The sequence below is a fragment of the Crinia signifera genome, chromosome 5 (assembly GCF_055691185.1).
Source record: "Crinia signifera chromosome 5, ASM5569118v1, whole genome shotgun sequence".
In the NCBI taxonomy this organism is placed as follows: Eukaryota; Metazoa; Chordata; class Amphibia; order Anura; family Myobatrachidae; genus Crinia; species Crinia signifera.
This window is the reverse complement of record NC_139221.1, coordinates 29,045,418-29,069,186: the sequence shown is the minus strand read 5'-3', so window position 1 is coordinate 29,069,186 and position 23,769 is coordinate 29,045,418. Positions and strand designations below refer to the sequence as shown.

General features: G+C 45.3%; 1 protein-coding gene across 2 annotated transcripts in view; it reads left to right on the top strand.

Moving 5' to 3' along the window:
* OXR1 (oxidation resistance 1) overlaps positions 1-23,769 on the top strand; it is a 402,412-nt gene that overhangs the window by 175,561 nt on the left and 203,082 nt on the right. For both annotated transcript variants that reach the window (XM_083186876.1, XM_083186874.1), the window contains exon 3: positions 18,776-18,963. In XM_083186876.1, the coding sequence (XP_083043002.1) occupies positions 18,776-18,963 (188 nt within the window). The remainder of the gene's footprint in view (positions 1-18,775; positions 18,964-23,769) is intronic.

The window sequence follows — 23,769 nt, the reverse complement described above, 5'->3', positions numbered from 1 at the left end:
CGGACCCCCGACGACCCCCTCTCACCTTTGTCCTGGCAGCACAGCGCTGTGCTGCCCAGACCAGTGACCTCCTCCTCCCTGCACTGTACATCCTCTTTCAGGCACAGGGAGGAGGAGGAGGAGGAGAGCCTGCCTCGCAGCAGCAGCATCATCCGGTCGGGTAAGGGAGGGAGGGGAAGCTGCTGGGGATCTGCCGGGGAGCCGCTGCACATGCCAGCACAAAGCAAAGGACAGCTCTTTACAAAAGAGCTGTCGTTTTCAATAATTATCGTATATGTTAGTGCATATGCGATAATTATCACTGTGGTAACCGGCGAAGTGGGGGCGCGGATGTTAGTGCATCCCGCCCTCAGTAAGCTAGCTACTAAACTGGTATTTATTTTGCTACTGCACGAATCCTTTCCAAATACTTATTTGTCCTGTGCCCCTCTATCACAGCACAATGCTTCCCCGTCTTAGCAGAGCGAAGCCGTACAAATGTTAACGTTTTTTTTTTAAATGTATGTATATAATATTTATAACAGTTTAGCGGAATTCACGGTGGACTCATAAAGACACATTTATGCAGGAATCAGAGCTTATTTTAGATGCATAGCTTCTGTTCTTGCTGCTGGGAAAATCAGAGAATTAGGAACCCAAAATAATTCAAGAGATATAGAAGAATTATATTTACATAATTTTAAAATGTGCTGCAAGTTAAACTGTAACGTCAGTCGCTGTGAGTCAATAATTCTGAGTGTGAGTGAAAAAAGTTATATACTGTAAATTCTCATCATTATTTTAGAAACAAGTACAGATGTGTCATCGTGCAGCTAGCACCTATACGCCATACGGCACAAGCCACTTTGTGCAAGTGAGATCAAGGCTATCTTAACGGATAGGCGCATTGGGCAGTTGCCGGGGGAACCACCATTCTAGGGGCCTTCAAGAAGGGGTGGGTGGGGGGTCACACAATCAGAGCGGCCAGACAGTATTCCCGACCTACCTTCCAGCCCGCAGCTAAACAGTAAATGGCTGTTAGTATGCTGTGAAAAAAGGGGTAGGTTAGCGCTAAGGATATCTATGTACGAAGGGGCTGCAGGACCTGAGTGGTCCAGGCTCTGGAGTAATACAGTAGAATACGGGAGTGGTACTGCGCTCACCTTCTTGGTACCTTGATATGATGTATATATCAAAATCAAGGGGCCCGTGGTGTGTAAATGTATGGTGCGTGCCTGTGCACCAATGTGTGATAAACACTGATATTTCTTATTGCTCACACTCTAAAAATACAGACTGTTATCTTAGTGACCCTGTATGAACGTACAAGACACAATAGGTATAGTGCAATAAACAAGGAGTTTATTGGTGAAAATGAAACTGCACTGAGTTGTCTCAGGTAGATGGTAAGTCCGAGTGTCCCAGTCTGGGCTAGTGCTGATGGCAAAAAGCACGTACTGGGGCTGGGTCTGGGTGACCTGGACAACACAGTGGGTGGTGGGGATGGGGGATGTGGCGTTACTCTGTGATGGGGCAAATACACAGGTAAAAGTGAACACGGACAAGCTGGTGCAGGGATGGAATACAAGTCTCTGCGGTCGTAGTAAGTGTGTATGTCACCGGTGGCTGGCGTCCCTAACCGCCCGGTGGTGCATCACAACACTTACCCGATACCAGTCCTTCTGTGATGCGGTCAGACGTCCCTCATTCCCGAGTCTCTGAAGATCTTCACCGGCGCTGACACTGCGCACTTTTTGCCATCAGCACTAGCCCAGTGCAGTTTCATTTTCACCAATAAACTCCTTGTTTATTGCACTATACCTATTGTGTCTTGTACGTTCATACAGGGTCACTAAGATAACAGTCTGTATTTTTAGAGTGTGAGCAATAAGAAATATCAGTGTTTATCACACATTGGTGCACAGGCACGCACCATACATTTACACACCACGGGCCCCTTGATTTTGATATATACATCATATCAAGGTACCAAGAAGGTGAGCGCAGTATCACTCCCGTATTCTGTTAGTATGCTGATTGGTGAATGGACAGCGCTATCCACCAATCAGAGTGCTGAAAGCAAGTGGAGGCAGCACAGGATTACAGGAGGGGCATGTAATGATTATATTTTTTATTGGTTCCTATGAATAGGTGTGTAGGAGGTCTCATTCATTATTTTGCTCAGAGCCTACAGTGTTAAGATGGCCGTGACTGATGCTCAAACCTGGGCAGTGTTCAGATGGTTTTTTTTTTTAGTTTACTGTATAGAGCTAGTGGCAGTCTGTAATTAACACTAATAAACTTCACTGAAGATTATGTTATTGGCCGTAGCTATTGGTGTGTGGGCGATGCCATTCCACAGCCCTTACTTCTGGCTATCATGGTGGCATCCTGCAGCCATTAATACAATAAAGAAAAAGTGTCAGGATACCCGACACGTTTCTTTAGATATTTCTTCAGGGGCTTGGACTCCACACACCTTAAAATGTCTTGTTAGAAGATTATGACCACTTTGCAAATTCAGATTCCATTGCGCGTTTTTGTCCTATCTGCACCATGTTTTTATCTAATGAATTTGGGCAGAGGTTGAATGAGCCCCAATGGTGGTAGACTCCAGGTAAGGCAGTGGCAAATGCAGGATTTCTAGAGAAGGATTTCCACAGGTAATCCAAAATCTTCCACTCTGCAGCGCATTGGAGTAGGTACGGGAGTCTGGGGGAGTGGTAACAGCCCTGAAAATTGGTATTTTTATACACTGGATACTGTATGGAATACAATAGAAAGATTTAACAGTACAGATGGTCTATAGTATAGGCTGTTCCAAACATTTAAATATGATAAGTGGTCAGTAAAATGTTACACATTTAATAAATAAATAGACAAATATAATAGAACCAGTGCTGCACTTTCTAAGCTCACAATCTCCCACTTCATGGTAAGGCTCCTGTCTCTCCCTCCTGGCAGCTACTCTCTGGTCTATTGTGATGTTTCAGGACTCAGATCCACACATACAGTAAATGTGGTAGAAGAAGCTGATACACTGGGCATGTGCAACAGCTCTGCCCCCTCGCCCCCCCCCCCCCCCCTGTGTTTGCCTATGTAAGGCATTCATGTTTTAAGCAGGGAACTCATTTTAAACTTGGTTGTATTAGCTAAATCAAGGATATATTAGGCATCAGTGGACAGAAAAATCTCTCTTTTCTCTTGTAAGTAAAAGTCGGGGAACTCCTAAATTTCGGAGACCAAAGTGGAGACTGAGGCATAATCAGGGCTGCATTATGTCCCACATGGGTCAGATTCTGAAAATGATCGGGGCGGGGGGCATTTTAATGCGGCATAGACACAAAGAGATTTTGCTGAGTGATGCTAGATTGCTCAGCACACAACGCTGCACAACGAGGTGTCAGCGCTGTGTACAGAGCGATCTGTCAGGGCCAGGGTTCTCCGGTGAGAACCCTGGCCCTGACTGGTGATCTTACTAGATTATGCAGCATCTTAGTCACCAGGTGATAGCTTCGTGTGGGGCTGCGGATCGCTATGGCCCCTACACACGGAGCGATGTAAGGGTCAGATCACTAAAGAAATGTCCTGAAATCACCCCATGTGTAGGCCCCATAAGAAGCAGAGGAGATGTGACCAATGTTGTGTTAGTGTGACCAATGCTCGGTGGGTGTGGCTGAGCCATGTGGGCGTGTACACTGTACACCTCCTAACCAATCAGCCATAATGTATGCCTAAATGCATACAAGTAGAAACACTGCATTGTTTTATGAGGAACATAGAAATACAGTGGACGGCTGGAGCAACAAATGTTGGAAAACTGCCAAAAACAGTCACTCAGATATTGCCAGGTTTTTGTCCCAGCCCAATCTGACAATCACCTGTGTATGGCCAACTTAAGAGTATGAGCCCTCTAGTGCTCAGACTCTATTCTGCAGCGTGACTAGCAGAGAGTAAGGGGGCCTGGATGGAGGAAGCTGCTCACAGGCTCCACCCTCTCTTAAAACGCCCCTGTATGGTGCCATTTACCGTGACCCTGACAGGCCATAAATTGACACCAACATCTTACTGGCAGACTACTACTACTAGTATCTACCTGGGGGGATCAGTAATACAGCAGCAGAGATCAATACTGATGGCGGATGGGGCTAAAATTTCCATAAAGTTATTAATTCATCAAGCCGCGATGAATAAATATTCTGGAACATTGATCTCACCATCTGTCAGTATTGATTTGTACTTGCACCAGCAGCACTGTAACTTACACCACTGTGATAAATAATAACACGTGAAGTCCCAAATGAAATCAGTTTGAAATATGTGCTTAGTGAGAGATGGGGGGAATTGCGCACTCGTGATAACCAGTAACCTTACTGGATTGTTATGTGTTGTATAATGTCTAAAATTAAACAGATGTGTGTAATGCAAAAACACTTTATTTATTTACACTGGGATTCTAAGTCAAAACCAAGTGCTGTAGACATAAATACAAGTTCTGCGGGTAACATGCTGTATTGGGTTGGGGGGGTAGGGTGGGGGGGATGGGATGAGGAACGGTGTGGTGGGCTGCGTAACGCACCTTCCTAAATTGGTCTGAGGGATGGTGGGGGTGCCGGCTGTCAGTACAGTGCTGTGCACCGGAGTCCCAAGGTGGTGTATACAGTCCTGGGTCCTGTACCTGGGAAATCTCACACAGGTGGTGGTGCGGGGGGCTGGCGTCCCATCCCCCCACAGTACACATCACACCTGTGTCAGTCTTCCTGTCTTCGCGGTTGTTCCGTTGAAATATGTGCTTATCTGAAGCACATTTGTGTTCCTCCCAGGATGTAGACACCCCATCTGCTTCATAAGTAAGGATCATGAAATCCCCTGGTACATATATATGAGGGTTTGCCCATCAATCTTTAGATTCGGTGGAAGATTTTTCAGTATCAAACGCGTTTCATCTCTGACAGATACGCTATTTCAGATTTCATCAGAGGCGTATGTGACATTGTCCACCTAGTAATGCTGGAAGAAAGTTATACGTAACCCTCTATTTCCTTTACTAGTATAATAGTCCGTGGATGTGTTACAAGTGCAAGATGATAACAATAATAATCATATATAATACAATGAAAAGTGTTTATGATGAGAGATGAGTATCATAACGAGTAGAGATAAGTGAGCTTGGTTCTCTGAGAACCAAACCCACCTCCGGGACCAGAAGGAATCTGCCTTAGGGTTTTCCGCCAGGCCCAGATTCCAAAATGTGGCAAAAGATGATCTTCCTGACATTGGTCTTGCGAGTTTTCCTACTATGATTCATCAATGTCCTGGCTCTCCGCTCCGGGGGTACTGTGCCAGACCTACTTACCAATTGGTATTTAGTTTCTTAAAGAGTCTCGGGAGGGCCATCTGATTCTCTGTTATACATCAATGGTTTCCCCATGACGAAGGCACCCGGGCAAGTGGTTCAGTTTTGATGGAGTGCTACAGTAGTCCTTGGACTGTGTATATATATATCTATATACAGTATACCCTTTGATGAAGACAAAATGAGTTGGAAGTGGAACACCTTGAATTCCTGGACTCTCCTATGGGAATGAAAAGCACTTCATTTTGATGCTATTAACATGTAATACTTATGATTGGACAGAACTGTGTGCTTCATCCTCTTGTTAATCTTTTAATTGTATTAATAAATCCATACTATTGGTAATTTTGGAATTGCCGCCAATTAATCGAGACTGTTGGGGCCTACACATGTAGAGATGTCAGGCCATTTTCTGAGCGATGTTACTTAATTTAACTAGCATTGCTCCGAGCGCTCAGCATTGCCGCTGTGTGTGTAGGCTCCTTAAAGCCCGATACACATGGGGCGACGGGGAAGCCGGTGCTGAGCTGGGATCGCTCAACACACATCGCTGCTGAGATCTTAGCAACAAAGACAGTGCATGCACTGTCTTCAAGCGCAACATATTCTGTATAAACGCCTTATATTTCCATTTGTCGCTATCAGACTGTGTGTGATGGCTGCACTGAGCAATGTGCCGGTCCAAATGCCTATAAATAATACTATCCACATAGCATTAGGATTTTTATAATGTCTATTTCAGGGTCTATTTTCACTGGGTTCCATGCAGCGCTTAATAATAACCTTTACTTCAAGTTTTTACAAATACGACATTGTATTCAATCTTTCCTGTCCACTCCCCAGAAGAAACCAGTGTTCCCAGCCTCCATTAAGGCCAAACTTGTTTCGCCTTCACACAGGGGAGGAATCTCTTGGTGGTACCAATTTCAAATCTGACCAACTGTCTATCGGAGATAATTATGTTATGGGACACATCTTGATTGCAGCAAAGGCTGCGATTGCTCAGCTTTGAAAACGGAGGCGATCCGTTGGTAGTAATTCAATATAATATACATAAACGCTACATGTTTGAAATGCCTGGTGCCAAATATTCCTCCTCTCCATCTTGTATTTTTATGAAATGGATTGGCTGGAATCTATATAGAGAACATATGGGATATTCGACTATATACATCTCTCCTACTGACCCATCTGTATTACATTCCCCCCACTAAGATTGTTGACGATCTGTGTTATATTTAACTCTTTTGATATTTTGGTTGATTTAGTAAAGGGCTGACTGGGCCTTAATTGTGTAATTTTATTTGTACCTGGCTCCCCTATTGTTTTTCCCCTTTTCTTTCTTTCTGTACCCAGTGGCGGATTGTCAATTAAATCCGGGCTGGGAAACAACTTGAAGCAGCCTTGGGGAAAGGGGTGTGTGTGTGTGTGCTAACGCTACTGCCGGGGGGGGGGGGGGTGCTAGCGCTTCTGGCAGGGGGGGGGGCTGTACGGGGGAGGGGGGGTGTAAAAGCTACTGACCATGGGGAGGAGAGAGAGGCGCTCCACGCAGGTTCCATCCGTGCTGTGCAGCTGCTTCCGAGGTCACCAAACAGACCAAACAGCGACCAGCAGCCGCATCCTGGTCACAAAGGGCAGCACAGCCCTAATCAAAAATAGCTGCCGCATATATTCCCCTCAGGGATGCCAGCACCGGCCCTGGAAGAACAGTCGGTGGCCCAGCCGACTGCACCGGCCCACCGGGATATGGCCCGGTTTCCCGGTGGGCCAATCAGCCCCTGTCTGTACCACATATATTTGTGAAAAACTTTCGGTACTTGTTTCCTATCACGGCCACAATCGTGGGGATCGTGTACCTTTAAGTTAAGGTACACAATCCCCACGATGGACCCGATTTCCTTTGAAATCAGGTCCATTTTGCAGGCAATGGTACAAAATCGGGGGCATCGCGTCGGTCGGGACCATTAACATTGGTCCCGACACGACCAACGCGATGCCCCTGATTTTGCCATAGGCTTCAATGTTAAAATATTTTTTAACATTGAAATCGTGAGGATCGCGTCGATCTTGTGCCATTATAATGGCACAAGATGAGATGGACTTGATTAAGTCCATCTAACATTGAAAAAAATGTGAAAAATGTGAAATGGGCCAATATGACCCATTTCACATTATAGATGTCCCCGTCGTCACCCCACGATAGACGCCAACCCGAAGCGTGGCGAGCGCAGCGAGCCCGCGAGGGGCGGCGGTACGCGTCCTCCGACCTTTTCATTCCCCTACTATCCACGTCGGCGTGGAGTTGAGAATATATAGTGTGGCGAGCGCAGCGAGCCACAGAGCCCGAAGTGTGGCGAGCGCACGCGTATACCTGTGAAGTTATAGGCGTCCCCTCGCCACGCTTCGGGCTCGGTGGCTCGCTGCGCTCGCCACACTATATATTCTCAACTCCACGCCGACGTGGATAGTAGGGAAATGAAAAGGTCGGAGGACGCGCACCGCCTCCCCTCGCGGGCTCGCTGCGCTCGCCACGATTTGGGTGGGCGTCTATCGTGGGGTGGGGTCTACGTCGTCAAATTTGGGAGTCTAGGGAATATTTTACATTGAATCCAATGTAAAATCGGGTCCCAGGGACCCGATTTACATTTGATTCAATCAAAATATCGGGTCGGTCGCGTCGATCGCATCGCATGCGACCAAATCGCATGCGATCGACGCGATTTTTCCGACACGACCACCCCGATGTAAATCGGTGTGGCCGTGCTAGGAAACAAGTACCAAACTTTCAATAAAAAGCAATGTTTAAAAAAATAGCCCGTACTCCTCAGTGCTTCACTGTGTGCTCTCCCATCCATTTCAGTGTAATTAAGTCAACCACTCAGATATAAAAGAGTACAATGTGCCCTGTTTGTATATGGTAATTGGCCCAGCATGTTCTGTTTAATAAAATTGCATTTGACACAGTCACTTATAACTTTGTCTAAAAAATGCAAATAGTGTAAAATAAAGCTGTAATAAAAAATATATATATATATATATATATATATATATATACCGGTATATATATATATATATATATATATATATATATATATATACAAATATATATATATATATATATATATATATATATATATATATATATAAAATGTGGCAGTAATTGTTCCAATTCTATTACTTGCCAGAGAAATGTACCTTGGGGTTGGAATTATACATCTTTCTTGAAGCGTTAGAGCACTGTAATACGTTTTTACCCTGAGGCCTTTACTTCTTAAACAGCTCAATTGTGTCATTTTCTTCTGTACTGTGATCGCCCGCGCCAGGAGAGAGGGAGATTAGTAATAACTTACACTAGATCTCAGCCTGTCTCATCATACCAGTGATGAATAATGGTTGGATGCCTCCAGACAACACAGGTACAGTAAATCATTTCATACCGTTGTTTGTACAAATGACCAGTGCTGTACATATAGGTTACCAGTGTTGGTTTCCATCAGACGCGTCTGGAGGTTGCACCAGACGATGAACCCTGCTGTTTAGATAATTATTGCTTATTTTCATCTTATATGTATAAATAATATTGGCCTACTGTGATGCAATTATGTGGAACTGCCGAAAAAAACCCAAACCCCCCCCCCCCCCCCCCCGCTCAGCCCCTTTAAGTCATTGCGCCCACTTGGCACACTACTGAGCCTTAAACTGTTCTTACATGTGCCAACAGAGCTAGGGATATCTACACCAGTTCAGCTGTTCTCACATGTGCCACCAGAGCTGGTCTAAAGTCCTGTGCAAAATGAGACTGCCCCTCTCTGATGTCAGTGGGTCCAGATCTGGCTGCTGACCCCTCCTCCTCTTGTCATACACTAATTATCATTGGTTGGCTGATGATGTGCCTTCAGTAATAAATGCAGGATTTTTAGAGAGGGGTTTCCACATCCAAAATCTTCCACTCTGCAGCGCATTGTAATAAGAACTGGAGAACTGGGGAAGCTGTACCAACCCTGAAAATTGGTCTTTTTATACACTGGATACTGTATGGAATACAGTATTACTATTTAACAGTACAGATGGTACTGGAAAAGGATAATCATATAATAAATAAATACACAAACATAATAGAACCAGTACTGCATTTTCTAAGCTCACAATCTCTCACTTCATGGTAAGGCTCCTGTCTCTTCCTCCTGGCAGCTGCTCTCTGGTCCATTGTGTTGTTTGAGGGCTATACTGATGCATGATGTGGTGGCAGCTCTATAGATCATATTATATACCAGTGCTATTGTTGTCATCATTTCATAGCACTTGCCAGTAGAAGGGGGGGTTGCGGACAACCAGAACACCCCCCCCCCCCCCCCTCCTGTGTTTGCCTATGGCCTTTGCTATTTTAAAATTTTGTACGGTGTGCCGTGAGTTGAAAAAAGGTGAAAATCACTGTTCTAACCATAGATAATGCTGTTTCTCTGGTGATGGGTAATGGAGACATCAGAATATTCCAACAGATTTTACCATCCAGCAAATATTTGCAGAGACAACATATGATTTATTCCATACATTGGATGTAGAAGCAGATATTTAACATTTACCAAGGCTTTACAAAATGAGCCCTACTCTTACTGTAATACACAAACGTTATATCCTCATGTTATGGTGTGTGCAGAGGGAACCTTTATTCTATGATGACAGTATATAATAAGTATACACTTCTGATGTGACCTTATGCTAGTGTTGCAGAACAGAGGTTATACGTCTTACTGGTATCTCGCTGAGTGATTTATATGCCACGTCTGTGAATCGGGGTTCACGGAGAGTGTTGTGCTGTGAGGATGAGCATTATGCTATGAGGAATGTAGCAGACTGACATTTCACTGCAGCGTAACTTTGAAAGTTCACATCTGTAATGCATTATGGATAAAAGCACATTAACCGTGTTATCTGAATAATTCGGCATCTTATCGTTTCTAAGTCCACGGAAGATGGAATCTGCACGAAGATGGGGCCTGTGACATTCATAAAAGAGAAAAATAAACATACAGTACATACTGTATTTCCCCATAAAGAATTGACTAGCTAAAGTTCATGCAAAAGTATCTATAACGATGGCAAAATATACGCAGATAGTATACTAAGCCAATAAACCAAGGTTAGGCCACCAGCGTCTCTCTCGGTGGTTCCATATTTAATTGAACACATGGTGCAGTATTGGTTGGTCAAGATGCTCAATCATTGGTCTATGTACAAGATTGCCATACCCAATCAAATTCAACATGAGTGACAAGCTTTGGTTGAAAATGTTAGAGAGGGAGGTGCAGGATTCCATGTGTGTCATGGAGTTTTGACTTACTGGCACAGAGAACCAAAGGATGGCTGGGTACCTTATCTTCAGATAGGAACAGTGAAGCGGTACATTGAGCCTGACAAGCTCCCCGACCTTATTCTTGAAAGTTCATGACCTTTTACCTCCTCATGCACACTGATACCTACCTGCCAGTGGCGTAACTACATTTAAAGCGCCCACGCCGGGAATATTGGGCACCCCCCCCCCCCCCCCATAAGTTAACACTCTGTCGGGTCCCCGGCTCCTAATAAAAAGTGACACTCGAAAAATGGCTGCCCCCATAATGCAGACAGTTTTTGAGGATGTTAGAGGGAGGCGGCGGCCTCCTCTAGCAACCTTAAAAACTGTCTACTGTATGGGAGCAGCCATTTTCCGAGTGTCACTTATTAGCAGCTGTAGTTGGGAGAGCCGGGGACCCGACACATCTGCATTCGGTAACGGGGTAAGGAGGGTGTTAACTTTTCTGGGGGGGGTGGTAACTATAGTCCCGCAGACCCCCCCCCCTGGCACCCCAAACTTCTTAGCGCCTCCCCGCCACCGTGGGGGCTGCGGGAGTATAGTTATGCCACTGCTACCTGCATGGGACACTGTCTTCACATGGGGCTGGTTTCTAGCCCTAGTCAATGATGATACCCCCCGTTAACAAGCAACGGGATATGTACTGAAAACACCCCCCCTCGCATGTCTCCGCAGAAGGAGAAATCATTTGATGGTCGTCTTCGCAAATAAAAGTCAGTGGTCAGTGGCCACAGGACGTCAGCCACCCACCCTGTCTTAGTCCTGGTGCCCGCAAATAAGTCAGTTTCCACCCGCTGGCGTACCCATGGGAACAGGCAGCATTTTCATGGGAACGCCCATAAAACTCTGGGCGTTCCCATGGGCGACCGCAGTCCCCGCCGCTGTCCACCCCAGGCCTCCCCAATCCTTGCGAATGGCTCAGTGACTATGCAAGTAATTCGCAAAGGGGACCTGCGCATGCGCATAATATACCTTATATATAAAAGCAGTCAGTAGTACTGCGAAACGCGTTGGTGCCTGCCTTCTGGACCCAATTTGGCTTAAGAAATATTTTTTCCACACCAAAGGTCTTGCTTCACCTGCGAATTCGCCTGATCGGATCTCATCCACTCTTGGAAGTCCCTTGCCCGTTTCAATACGGACACCTGACCACTCGCAGCAGGGAGGACTCCCGAGCTGGCTAATTCAACCTGTGCCATCGGTTGAGTCCATTCAAACATCATAAGAATACCATAAAGTGGCTAATAAGGACTCCATCCTATTTACCAACCAGGATCAGTGCAGGTCCAATTATACTAAATTTGGTGACTATAAAAATTGGGCCCATTATCGACTTATTTCTTGTTTTTAGTATATATGTATTTTAATATGTCTAATTGTCATTAAATATTTTCATTGATTTGTATACGTTCAGCGCTGCTTCTTTTGTATTCATCATAATGACCTGTAATGATTACCTTATATAGGAAATATAGTCTTTTTTTACACAACATTTTTTAATTTGAATTTATATAACAAATGTGAGCGACGCCTGCATTTTTAGCGGGTATTTTGCGCATCTCTTACAGAGATGTTGGCACTCAAATGCTTAAGGGATGCATGTTACCATTGACTTAAAGTAAAATTTGGTTGGTTTGGTTAAACAATAGAGGAGAAACTGAAGACTTCCTAAAAGCATCAGCTCTCGAACTTAATCTTATTGGTGTCCATCAACTGCCAGTGCGAGCATGCTCAACAAGCATTTTTTCCCTCTGACAAGTTCAACAGAGAGGGAAATTATTCAGCTTCAGGCACAAAAGTCCAAAAATTGCAAATGGACTTTTTTCGGACTTCTGCGCTTGCACAATGGCTGCAAACTTTAATTGACAGCAGCGGGCTTAGGGAGGGGAGGGGCCACGCAGCATTTTGATCGAGTGGTCCGGAGCATTTTTGTTACGTCTTCTTGCCATTAAACACAGCTGCTGCGAATGGAAGGATATTGGCGGTGCCCTTGTCTTTGCAGCCAGGCTGCTGAGATGGAGGTTGGCACTAATCGATGTTATAGTTGCGCAGGGTGGACCTTCTCATGCTACTGTAGGCAGCTTTGGCAAGTGTTGGGCGGCCACCAGCATTCCTCGGCAAGCAGTTGCTGTTTGCTGAATGAGATCCGAATTTCTATTTGTAACATGCAAGTTATCACAAACATCAAAACGGCTCCTGGAGAAATAAAATTGTAATCATAAATCCTTATTTGCGCTGGCAGAGCAGCCTTCCCACGCATCCTCTGTCTAGACGTATAACACCCTGCAAATCGCAAATCATTAATCTGATAGCAAAAGGCATTTGACAAGTGAACAGAATTTGCCAGTGAAATACTTGGCCACGTTCATTAGCAGTTGAGAAAATAGAGGAATCATGGAAAGTGTGGGAAGAAGAATGGTATTCAGTATTGGTCAGTACCGTAAGAATAATGGAGGCACCTGCGGCAGGGTACTTAGGACATTATTCAGGTCCGTTCGTACCAGCCCCTTCATTTGCACGGGCCAATGTTTGCATTTCTGCGCATGTGCAGACGCAAAGTGCGTGCAGCCATTGCGAGCGGGGGGTGGGGAGGGGTTCCTGGGGAGGCGGGCCAGGGCACCTGGCCATGGGAACGCCCAGAGTCTCATGGGCGTTCCCATGAAAATGCTGGGCGTTCCCATGGAAATTGACCGGTGGCGTTGGTGCCAGGGGCGGGCAGCTGACATCACCGTATGTCAGCTGCCCTCCCAATTCCTTCAGAATGCCCACGTACATCTAAGATTACCTCAGAGCAAACTTAGGTGTGTGTGCAGGCCGAATGCTTGTGTCAACGTTATGACCCTGTTGATCTAAGCCATGTTGACACTTTTCATGTGTCAACCTAAGGCCTATTGTCTTTCAGTGGTTGACCCAAAGTATGTCAGCATTTTGACTGTCGATCCAGTGACTGTACAGTATACCGACATTTGTACAATACTTACCTACTCCTGAAAGAGAAAGCCCAAAGAGGGGAAAAATCACGGCACTATGAGGGGTTGGGCTGTGACATCACTAAGCCCCACCCCCACGGTGTTAAAATTCTGTGATTCGTGAGTTTTTGGTGAAGGAGCGGAGCTAAATAAATTTAATTTGAGTTTTTAAGCTTCACCCCCCTGTGCTCAAACCCACGGTTCAAGCAGTTTTCTTCATATTATGGAAGCAGGCAGCATGTGGGAGAAGCACCCACTCAAGGGGGTGCATGGGACTACCACAAAAATCGTGAGTCTACCGCAACTTCCGGAGAATAGGGAAGTATGATTTGTACATCTGTGTAAGATGGAGTCTGTATCTTTATACATAGTGTCACGATGTAGTGGTTGCGGCTTTTTCTGAGGTCAAGTTCTGTTGTGTGTCTTCGTATGTGTTTAAAATGAATTCCTGTGCAGTTCAGGTGGCAGCCTGGCATCTCTATGGGGGTAATGCAGACCTGATCGCACAAATTTACAGTGGGCAGCGATCAAGTACACTGCTATAGTGAAATCCCACCTTGCGATTTCATGTGCACATTGTGCAATGGCATAACGACTAGTTTTTCCGCAGCCTTCTCTAGCAACCTCAAAAATTGTCTGCTGTAAGGGGGCGGCCATTTTGTGAGGGACTTTTTTCATAAGCAGCCAGGAGGAGCGCCGGGACTGAGATTAGTAGATCTGCAAGTCCCGACTCCTGGCCACAGATGCGGCAGGTTAAGGCAGGTCCGGGCAGGCGGCAGCGTAACAATAGCCGCCACAGACCCCCAGTGCCCAAGCTTATTGTCCAAAAGCCCTTATTGGCTAACCATCAAATGATTTCCCCCCTGGGCACAACTCATTGCAGGCAGTAGCCAGAGACACACTCGGAAGCTGTGATGAAAACAAGCTTATCTGGCCCTTTACAGAAGTTACATGCCCTCCCCTAAAATGGCTGCTTTTTTTCAGACACTCCCACCAGCCAATGAACTGGGTTTGAATATGACAGTTGGTAGTTGATTGGCTGGTGCTTTATCTCCTTTCACTTTATCTCCACTTTATCTCCAGTTTATCAGGCTTAATACATCTGCCCCCATATTAGAAAGTCATTTCCAAAAATAACTAAGAGATATATGATTTTCTTTTGTACAACCCAAATATTTTACATTGTTAGTAAATAAATCTGAAAAGCAATGCACCTTTCAGATGGGTGTCAATAAGTTCCTGGTATAAAAGATGAAAGGAAAGTAAAATATGCCCTCTTACATTTATTTATCACAGGTAAACAAGATATAAGTTATTCACATAACAGGCACAGAGCAGCATAAATCTTGCTGTCCGGGACCTCTATGTCTTTCCAGGCAGCTGCCATTTTGAATAATGCGGTCGTATACTCTCTCCAACTTTGAAACCACTCTGGTTGATATTACCGGTCACAGTGAGAAATGGGCTGGAGCAAGTAAAAAAAAGGAATCATAAACTATGTTACTGAGGGAAGTCTGACTTGATTCTGCAGATATTATTCATAACAGCGAAATGAAGACGTTACATATTTATTTCTTTATCGCAGAATTCGATTTTTATATAGTTTTCAGAGTTTCAAGAAATGTTGTTTTCTGAGGGGAGACTTCATTGTTAATTGCATTATTGTGTAGCTTACCTTAATTTTTGCCTACTGTAGCTAAATATTTCTATATTTATCTACAATAAACAATTACATAATTATGCTTTGCCAGATATCATTAGTATCATAAGGGATCGGCAGGCCACTCCCAAGTCTGTCACCAATGAACTGTGTTCCAATGAACTGATTCAAACTTGCAGGGGAGGAGAGGTCCTCCTTGGGAGCTCGAGCCCGGTGGCAGATGACTCCATTGCCTCCCAGAGATACACCTCTACATCCATCTGTTAATGAATCAACAGTAGATGTGTTAGCTTACTAGTGTGAGTTACTGTTACTGATGAGAAGATGGGGTTAATGATAATATTGATTGGGTAGGGGGTGTTGTCAGTGGTGTAACAATGGCACTGCGGCCCAAGCGGTGGCTTAGGGGAGCCGGTTCTGTGGGGGCACATGGTCTCTGTAGATTTCAATGGGTCTGGCTGACCATATGGAATCTGCTGAAAATGTCCTTCCAAAAATGGCAGCCCCCTTGCAGGAGACAGATGCTAAAGGTCCTATTGGGTAGAGAGGGTGCAAAATGTCTAGTTTTGTCACTTGGTGTTGTGTGGATGTTTATGCTGTAAAAGGGGGTAGTGGGGACACACATAGCCTGCACATAAGCCCTCTCATTTCCTATTACGCCTCTGATGCAGACCGTTGGCAGCAGTTTGTACAGTTTCAGATGTCAGTTTGTAAAACCTTCTGCTGTATCCCAAATGTCTCATTACTCATTAGTAGAGACAGGATTATATGCATTTGCATATTTGCATATGCATTCGCATATTTTGCCCATTCTCACTTGTTATTGCATATTTTACCTAAAATCTAGTCATGGTGCATATTTTAGGACCCACCACCTTTCCACCCACAAATCACAGCACTGATTTGCCCTCCTGCTGGCCAGGTAGTGGTAGAGTGTGCAGGCCGGGCCAATATGTGCGCAGTGTTGGGGACATTGCTCTAGGCTGCCAATCTATTTTAATAAAAGTCAGTTGGGGGGGGGGGGGGTTATGCCACAAAGCTCCTGAACCTTTGCCTGCCCCTGGCCTGGGACTTTGCGCCAAGAGAGAGAGTTCTGCAGCAGAGGAGGTGGGCGGAAGGATTGTGATATCACGCGGCGCGGAGGAAACTCCGGGTCACAGTGAGTATGCGGCGCAGGGAGAAAGCCTTCCACTGCGCCGCTTTCACATGCTATGCTGACATTTGATCCATCTGCGCTGGAGATGAGGGTCCGTGTCGTTGATAACAGAAGAGCCTAGGACACCGCAGTCTGCTGTAGCAGCCTGGAAGAAAAAAAGTCCTGTGTATAGCACTAGACATCTGCAGATGCTGTGGGCCTATTTTTGAGGTTTATTTGCAACTAATAGGATGCTGATTTTTAAATAAATAAGTTAAAAATGACTTTTTTTATTATTTAATGTAGCATATTTTAACACTTTTCATGCATATTTTAAGTATTTTTCATGCATATTTGCATGCATATTTCAAGCTTTTTATATTGCATATAATCCTGTCTCTACTCATTAGCCGCGTCTATCACATCTGGGCTACATTTGGGCTTTACAATTAGAGTCCATATTTAAATTCTGCATAATTTCTGCTTTAGTTTTGGAATTTGATGAGGATAACATCCGATTTGCATATCAAAACCACCCGGAATCTGTCATGCGCTTGTCGTGCACATACGTGTTTGCCTTAAGTAGCCTAATCACTGAGGTTAACCTGGTAACACAGGTACGTTGCGCATATTTTAGTCATGCTCAATTATCATCCTACAGCGGCAGAATGTAATCAGATTAATCAAATTTCCCAAGACAACCGGCCAAATTAATACTGTACATTTTGTGAGCGGCCAGATGCTGCCTTTCAGCTGCTTGGAAACAGGAGACCTCGCCCCTCCTCCCCCATTACATAACTACTGGGGAGACACAACAGGAATACGGCAGCACATTAAGGCTGACTTCCCATGTACTTCAAACTTTTCTGTGAACTTTAATGTTTCACATATATTTATATAGGGTTTTTTATTTTATTTTTACAATCTGGTGTTCTATAATTAGTTTTGAAAAACTCTGTCCTTAGCACCTCACGTCTCGAACTGCAATCCCGTTCAATGCAATATTGACTGCACACTTGTACGGCAGCTTTTGTACCATGAGAATGCAAGTTTCCCACTGGGCTGCGAGGGAATACTTTCAATGTAGGTGGATACAATGAGTGCCGTTACTAACAGCCTGATTCAGACTTGCCTCGCTGGGCTGCATGTGTTTGGAGCCCAGCAAGCAGGTTAATACCATGACAACGAAACCCCCCCTCAAGCCCGCACCGTATGAGACCATGGGCAGGGCTGCAAATGGATGTGTACCATACAGAGGAGAAACACTTTCGATCTGTTTAACTTTCAGCCTCCACACATAGCTACATCACTACATGGTGCTCTGTGGCATAGAAGAACCGCGTTTCTGTACGGCATGTTGTGGACTGTGGGCACTACAGTGTTTTTTATACATTTATGATGATGATGGGAGTGTTTACACTGCATATCTGGAGGCGGATTTAGACCTCATGGGGCCCTAGGCAAGATACCTGTTTGGGGCCCACCTCCCTCAAACCATACCTCCCAACCGCCCCAATTACCGCGGGAACGTCACAGTTTTCAGGGACGTTCCCACGTCCCTCCCACGGCCGGCAGTGTCCCGTGGCAGGGGGGTGGCATTTAGGCATCACCCTTGTTAGTTGCTGGTCAACGGTAAATAGATGCTGTGCGCATGCACACAGCGTCTGTCCCCGCAGCCAGAGGGGCTTGGGGCATGGCTAGAGGCTCACAGAGTATTCTTACCAAACCCCCTGCCCCCCCACCCTTCCATCCCCACAGCCTAACCATAACTCTCCCATCATCCTTCTAACTCTAATCCTTCCCGCTAGTGGCTAACCCTCACACCCACCACCTAAACCCCTGTGTTCCACAACCTAACCCTAACCGTCCTTTCTAAGTGACTAACCTGAACCCTCCAGCTTAACCCTATTCCCGACCTGCAGACTAGCCCTATGACCACTATAAGTGTCCAAAAAACTAATTCCACCCCCCGCCTAACTCTACCACTCCCTGCATACTTACAATCGAGAAGACGGCATTCCGGCGCTGGTCTCCAGCAGTAGACGGGATGCCAGCATCAGTATTGTGTCTCCATACATCCTGTCCGATATAAAAAATTGCAGCCAACATTTAGGGCAAGATTCTGTTCCTAGCAGTGTGTTATCAGGACGCTCAGAACAGTGGGCAGACCTTTTGAAGACATATCTCTATATTATCTGAAATTTTGTGTTACAAAACATTTTGTAAATAGTAATTAAGAATAATTCAAAATTGATTGTACATGAAAGCAATATTGTAAATTGTACATAGAAAATTATTACAAACTTTTGTTTCCCTTTTACAGGTTAAAGCGAAAGTCCCAGTCGGTAGACATAGCGTCACCGACGTATGATCCCCTGGCAGATCCACCGCCACCACAAACAAGTAAACCCCCCAATGTTGCCAAGTCCCAGTCTGAAGAAGAGCACAACACTGCGAATACTCAGAAACGCTACCCAAGGAGAGGAGAATTAAAAAGAGGCTACACTATCGGTAAGACAATCCACATATTTCAATAAGCAAATGTGATCAAAATAAAGTTTCTTAGGCGGAGATGTATCAATTATTGTAGATAGATAAAGGGGAGAGAGAGATAAAGTTCCAACCGATCAGCTTCATTTTCAAGCGCAGCCTATAACATGGCAGTTAGAAGCTGATTGGCTGGTACTTTATCTCTCCCTCTGCCTAGGGTAAATTTACTAAGATGGGAGTACTATTGAAGACGATAACAGCCAATCAGATTCTTATTATTATTTATTTAACACCTTGTAGAACAGGGATGGGGAACCTTCGGCCCTCCAGCTGTTGTTGAACTACACATCCTAGCATGCCCTGCAACAGTTGTAGCATGGCCACATAGCAAAACTGTAACAAGGCATGCTGGGATGTGTAGTTCCACAACAGCTGGAGGGCCAAAGGTTTCCCATCCCTGTACTAGAATATAATAGATAGCATCGAATTGGTTGCTATGGGAAACATCCCATCGGTACTCTTTACCTAGAACGGCGCCCATCGCGGTGATCGCGACATCGCGGGCAGTACATAAACGGCCGCGACGCGATGCCCGCGATCACCCGATTTTCCCATAGGGAACAATGTTAAAAAGCATAATTGACCGCGATTTTGCATTCAATGCCTCAATGCCCGCGATTTTACCATAGGAATCAATGTTAAATGGGCTACAGAGCCCAAATAGCCCCAATTAACCCTTAAATGTCACCCCAATTTTTGTACGCCACCCCACGATCCACGCCAACCCGAAGCGTGGCGAGGGCAGCGAGCCCGCGAGGGGCGGCGGTACGCGTCCTCCGACCTTTTCATGCCCTACTATCCACGTCGGCGTGGAGTTGAGAATAGAATAGTGTGGCGAGCGCAGCGAGCCACCGAGCCCGAAGCGTGGCGAGCGCAGCGAGCCCCGCGAGGGGACGCGGATACCTTCACAGTTATACGCGTCCCCTCGCGGACTTCACAGGTGTCCGTGGCGACGCGGACACCTGTGAAGCCCGCGAAGGGACGCGTTTACCTGTGAAGGTATCCGCGTCCCCTCGCGGGGCTCGCTGCGCTCGCCACGCTTCGGGCTCGGTGGCTCGCTGCGCTCGCCACACTATTCTATTCTCAACTCCACGCCGACGTGGATAGTAGGGCATGAAAAGGCTCGCTGCGCTCGCCACGCTTCGGGTTGGCGTGGATCGTGGGGTGGCGTACAAAAATTGGGGTGACATTTAAGGGTTAATTGGGGCTATTTGGGCTCTGTAGCCCATTTAACATTGATTCCTATGTGAAAATCGCGGGCATTGAGGCATTTTAAAGTAAAATCGCGGCCAATCAGGCTTTTTAACATTGTTCCCTATGGGAAAATCGCGGTAATCGCGGGTACCCGATTTTGATGTACCCGCGATTTACCCGCGATGCCCGCGATGACCGCGATTTTTTACCCCCGACGCCCGCGATTCTGATCGCGGGCGCCGTTCTAGGTAAAGAGTACCATCCCATCTTCCATAGCACTCCAATCTTTATTCATTTACCCTCTCTCTCTCTTTCTCTCTCTTGATACATCTCCCCTAAAACTTATGAAGGCTTAATGGCTTTAATGTTCCATACTTCATCATTTTGCTAGAGCACAAAACTTTCCTGCAGTCATGAGCTCCTATACAGGCTACACAGTCTGTCTGTAGGCTTTGTCCTGTTCAGCACTGTCATACTGTATGTAATCTGTGGGTTTGCGATTAAGTATTTATGTTCTTCCATCAGCCGTGATACTGTATTTGGCAAATTACTGTATAATACCCTATGATAGCATTGCTTTGCTTTTACGGTTGTGTCGTACTTTGGGACTTTTGCTGAGATTTATGTTGTGTCAGATTTATGTTATGTCAGATATATTTCTTGTCATTTTACATTATTATACATAATGCATCAGGTTCCTAAAAAAGTCCTTGGAAATGTAAAATATCCTCATTATTAACCAATGCTGGTTAATAATGTGCGCATAGGGTTCTATTAAGGCACCTGTGCGCATAGTGTTCTATAAAAGCACAATAATGTGCGCATAGGGTTCTATTAAAGCAACCACTCAGATTCTACTTACCATAGCAACCACTCAGATTCTACTTCTTATTTATATTGATCCTTCTAGAAGATAATAGATAGAATCTGATTGTTGCTATGGACAACACCCCATTTTCAAAAGCACTCCTATCTTAGTAAATTCACCCTTCTGTTTCTGTTCTCAAGTGCACAAAAATATGGATATAAACTATGTACGCTATATACATAAGCTATACTGGCTTCACTTACTTTTCACTTACTTTCACTTACTTTTCAGTCTCACTTAAGATGTCATAATAGTCTTGGTTTTACATGTACCCTATATGATTACTTTTTTGCTTGCAAACACAGCCTGTAAAATACCAGTTAGGAGGTGATTGGTTGGGTCTTTATGCATACCTCCCAACTGTCCATTGCAGACTGTCCTGATGTCCCTCCCATGGTGGGGGATAAGTGCGGAGAGGGAGCCAGAGGCTACCCATCTGCTATGCCTCTCAAAAGGACACAATTGGGGGTTGCAGCACTCGGCCATGACCCCTATAATTGAGGATCAGGCCCCCCTCATGTGTGTCTACCCATTTTCCCACTTTTGGGACTTACAAAGTAAGAAGCATGCTTTATCTGCCTCCAAGCATTAATAAATCTACCCCTAAATCTGGTTTGACCCTAACGTAGTGTACACACAACACAATTCAGGGTCACTTTCTATTCCATTTTGACTATATAGAATATACATATGAACCATGTGTACACTACATAAGAGTTAATCACAGTTGGCCTTTCTTGCGATGTATAGTATGCCTTGTTATAAGCAATAGCAGCAGATCTGTATGTCTTTTTGTACTATCATATATATATATATATATATATATATCGTTTTCTAGAAGGTGATTTTTTGTGACGATCCCTTCTTCTCCGTTCATACTTAACCAAAATCGATAAATAAGGTCCCATTTGAGAGATTACGTTCTCCCCTTCTCACCTTGTTGTTCTTCCCTTCGCCCCTTGTAAATTTACAATTGCAAATTTTATTTTTTGTTTACAAATCAAAGTTAAAATACTGTGTTGGGGTACCACATACCTCTCTCAGGAATTATGCCTCTCCCCCTGCATTGTCATAACAGGAGGAAACAATAGAACCATAATAACATTAAAAAAAAGTTTTAGATTTCACAATCTTTAGCATAATTTACTGATAACAATGGAAGAAGTTATACTATCATTTTGAAGGCTTCACTTTAACTTAAAAAACATTTAACATAAACTGCCAGTGCTGCTACCAGACTGCTGTGCAGTGTCTGTCCCCACCACCACTGTATGAAAAACATGGGGATTCCACACACTAATAAGTCTAGCAGCACTGGTACATTAACACCAGTGCTGCTATCAGACTCTGCCCTCCTACACCTGACACCTAAAACAGAGCCAGCTCAGCCTCGCTGCAGGAGGCGCGCATGTGACACCCAGCCCCAGCTGGCCTCTGACACCACGTCCCTTCCGACAGCAGAGCCCCAGAGCTCCATGCAGCTGCAGCAGGATGCGAGCATGCAGACCTCAGTACAAGCTGGAGAACTGGACACCCGTGCCACATCCCTGTTTGCAAAGCCGAGGCTGGGGACTACCAGTTGGGGCATACAAAGGCAATGCAAAGAGAAGCTGCTTACCTTCCAGACCTCAGGTGTAGCGAGCAGTGGGGATTGCAGCAGAGGCCTCTATACACAGGCCCTGATGCATCCTTCCCTGTCTCTGCAGACAGGTCACCCAGAGACCCCTTTTCTATAATAAGAAGGGAATGACTCCTCCTGAGGTATGTCTAAAATATAAAGAAAAATAAGTAAAGCCTAATAGGTGGCCACAGTGGCGTAAGTTTTTCCCAGTTGCCCAGAGGCAAGATAAATATTGGTGCCCCACAAATAGCTCAATCAGTAAGTCTGTCTGATGTTAAACAGGTCATGAGTTCTAATACAGGGTGTGGCTCTTGCAAAACTAATGTTATGAGGGGGAGTCAGCCAAGGAAGCGATATCGACGGTTTTCAATTAACTTATTCAAACTCGAAGAGGAGGAGAGTTACGCCTCTGGGTGGCCAGTGCAGAAATGACGATCACTTTTTCTTACTTTATACTTAACTCAATAAATGAGGTACCATTCTAAAGATTAAGTTCCCCACTTCTGATGAATTGTTAATTTAGAATTGCACATCGAATTGTTTGTTTAAAAAATCAATGTAATTTTTTTTTACTTTTGGCCCATTTGCATGCAAAATTTTAGCATTGGCCATCTAATAAGTTTGATACTGTACTTTTCTACTACATGAAGTTCTATTATGGATCTTCAGAAACCTATTAAGTGCTACTGTATCTGTCATCTGTCACTCATGTTGGTGGCCAAGCTTAGACTTACTGTACTCTGGCCCACAGGGGCAAAGGGGTTGCCCCTGTGAGCCAGACCCACTGTCGTGGAGCCCACCCCCTCCTGAGGGATTAGGTTTCAAACTGAGCACTTTAATTGTACATACAGATGGAGCTGGCCTCTTTCTTGCAGGGGTTGGAAATTCTATCGACAGCCACCGCCAGCGGCCGGCTCTCGCCGGGGGCTCGCGCGCTGCCCCGCTGCCTTCTCCAGCGCCACCCGCCACCCCCCTATCCCTGCCCGTCTCCCTGAAGTGGAGACGGCCAGGGACCCGCAGCGGCGCCGTCCGGAAACTGGGACGCGCGTGCGTGTGAGACGCACACGCGTCCCAGTCAGATGGA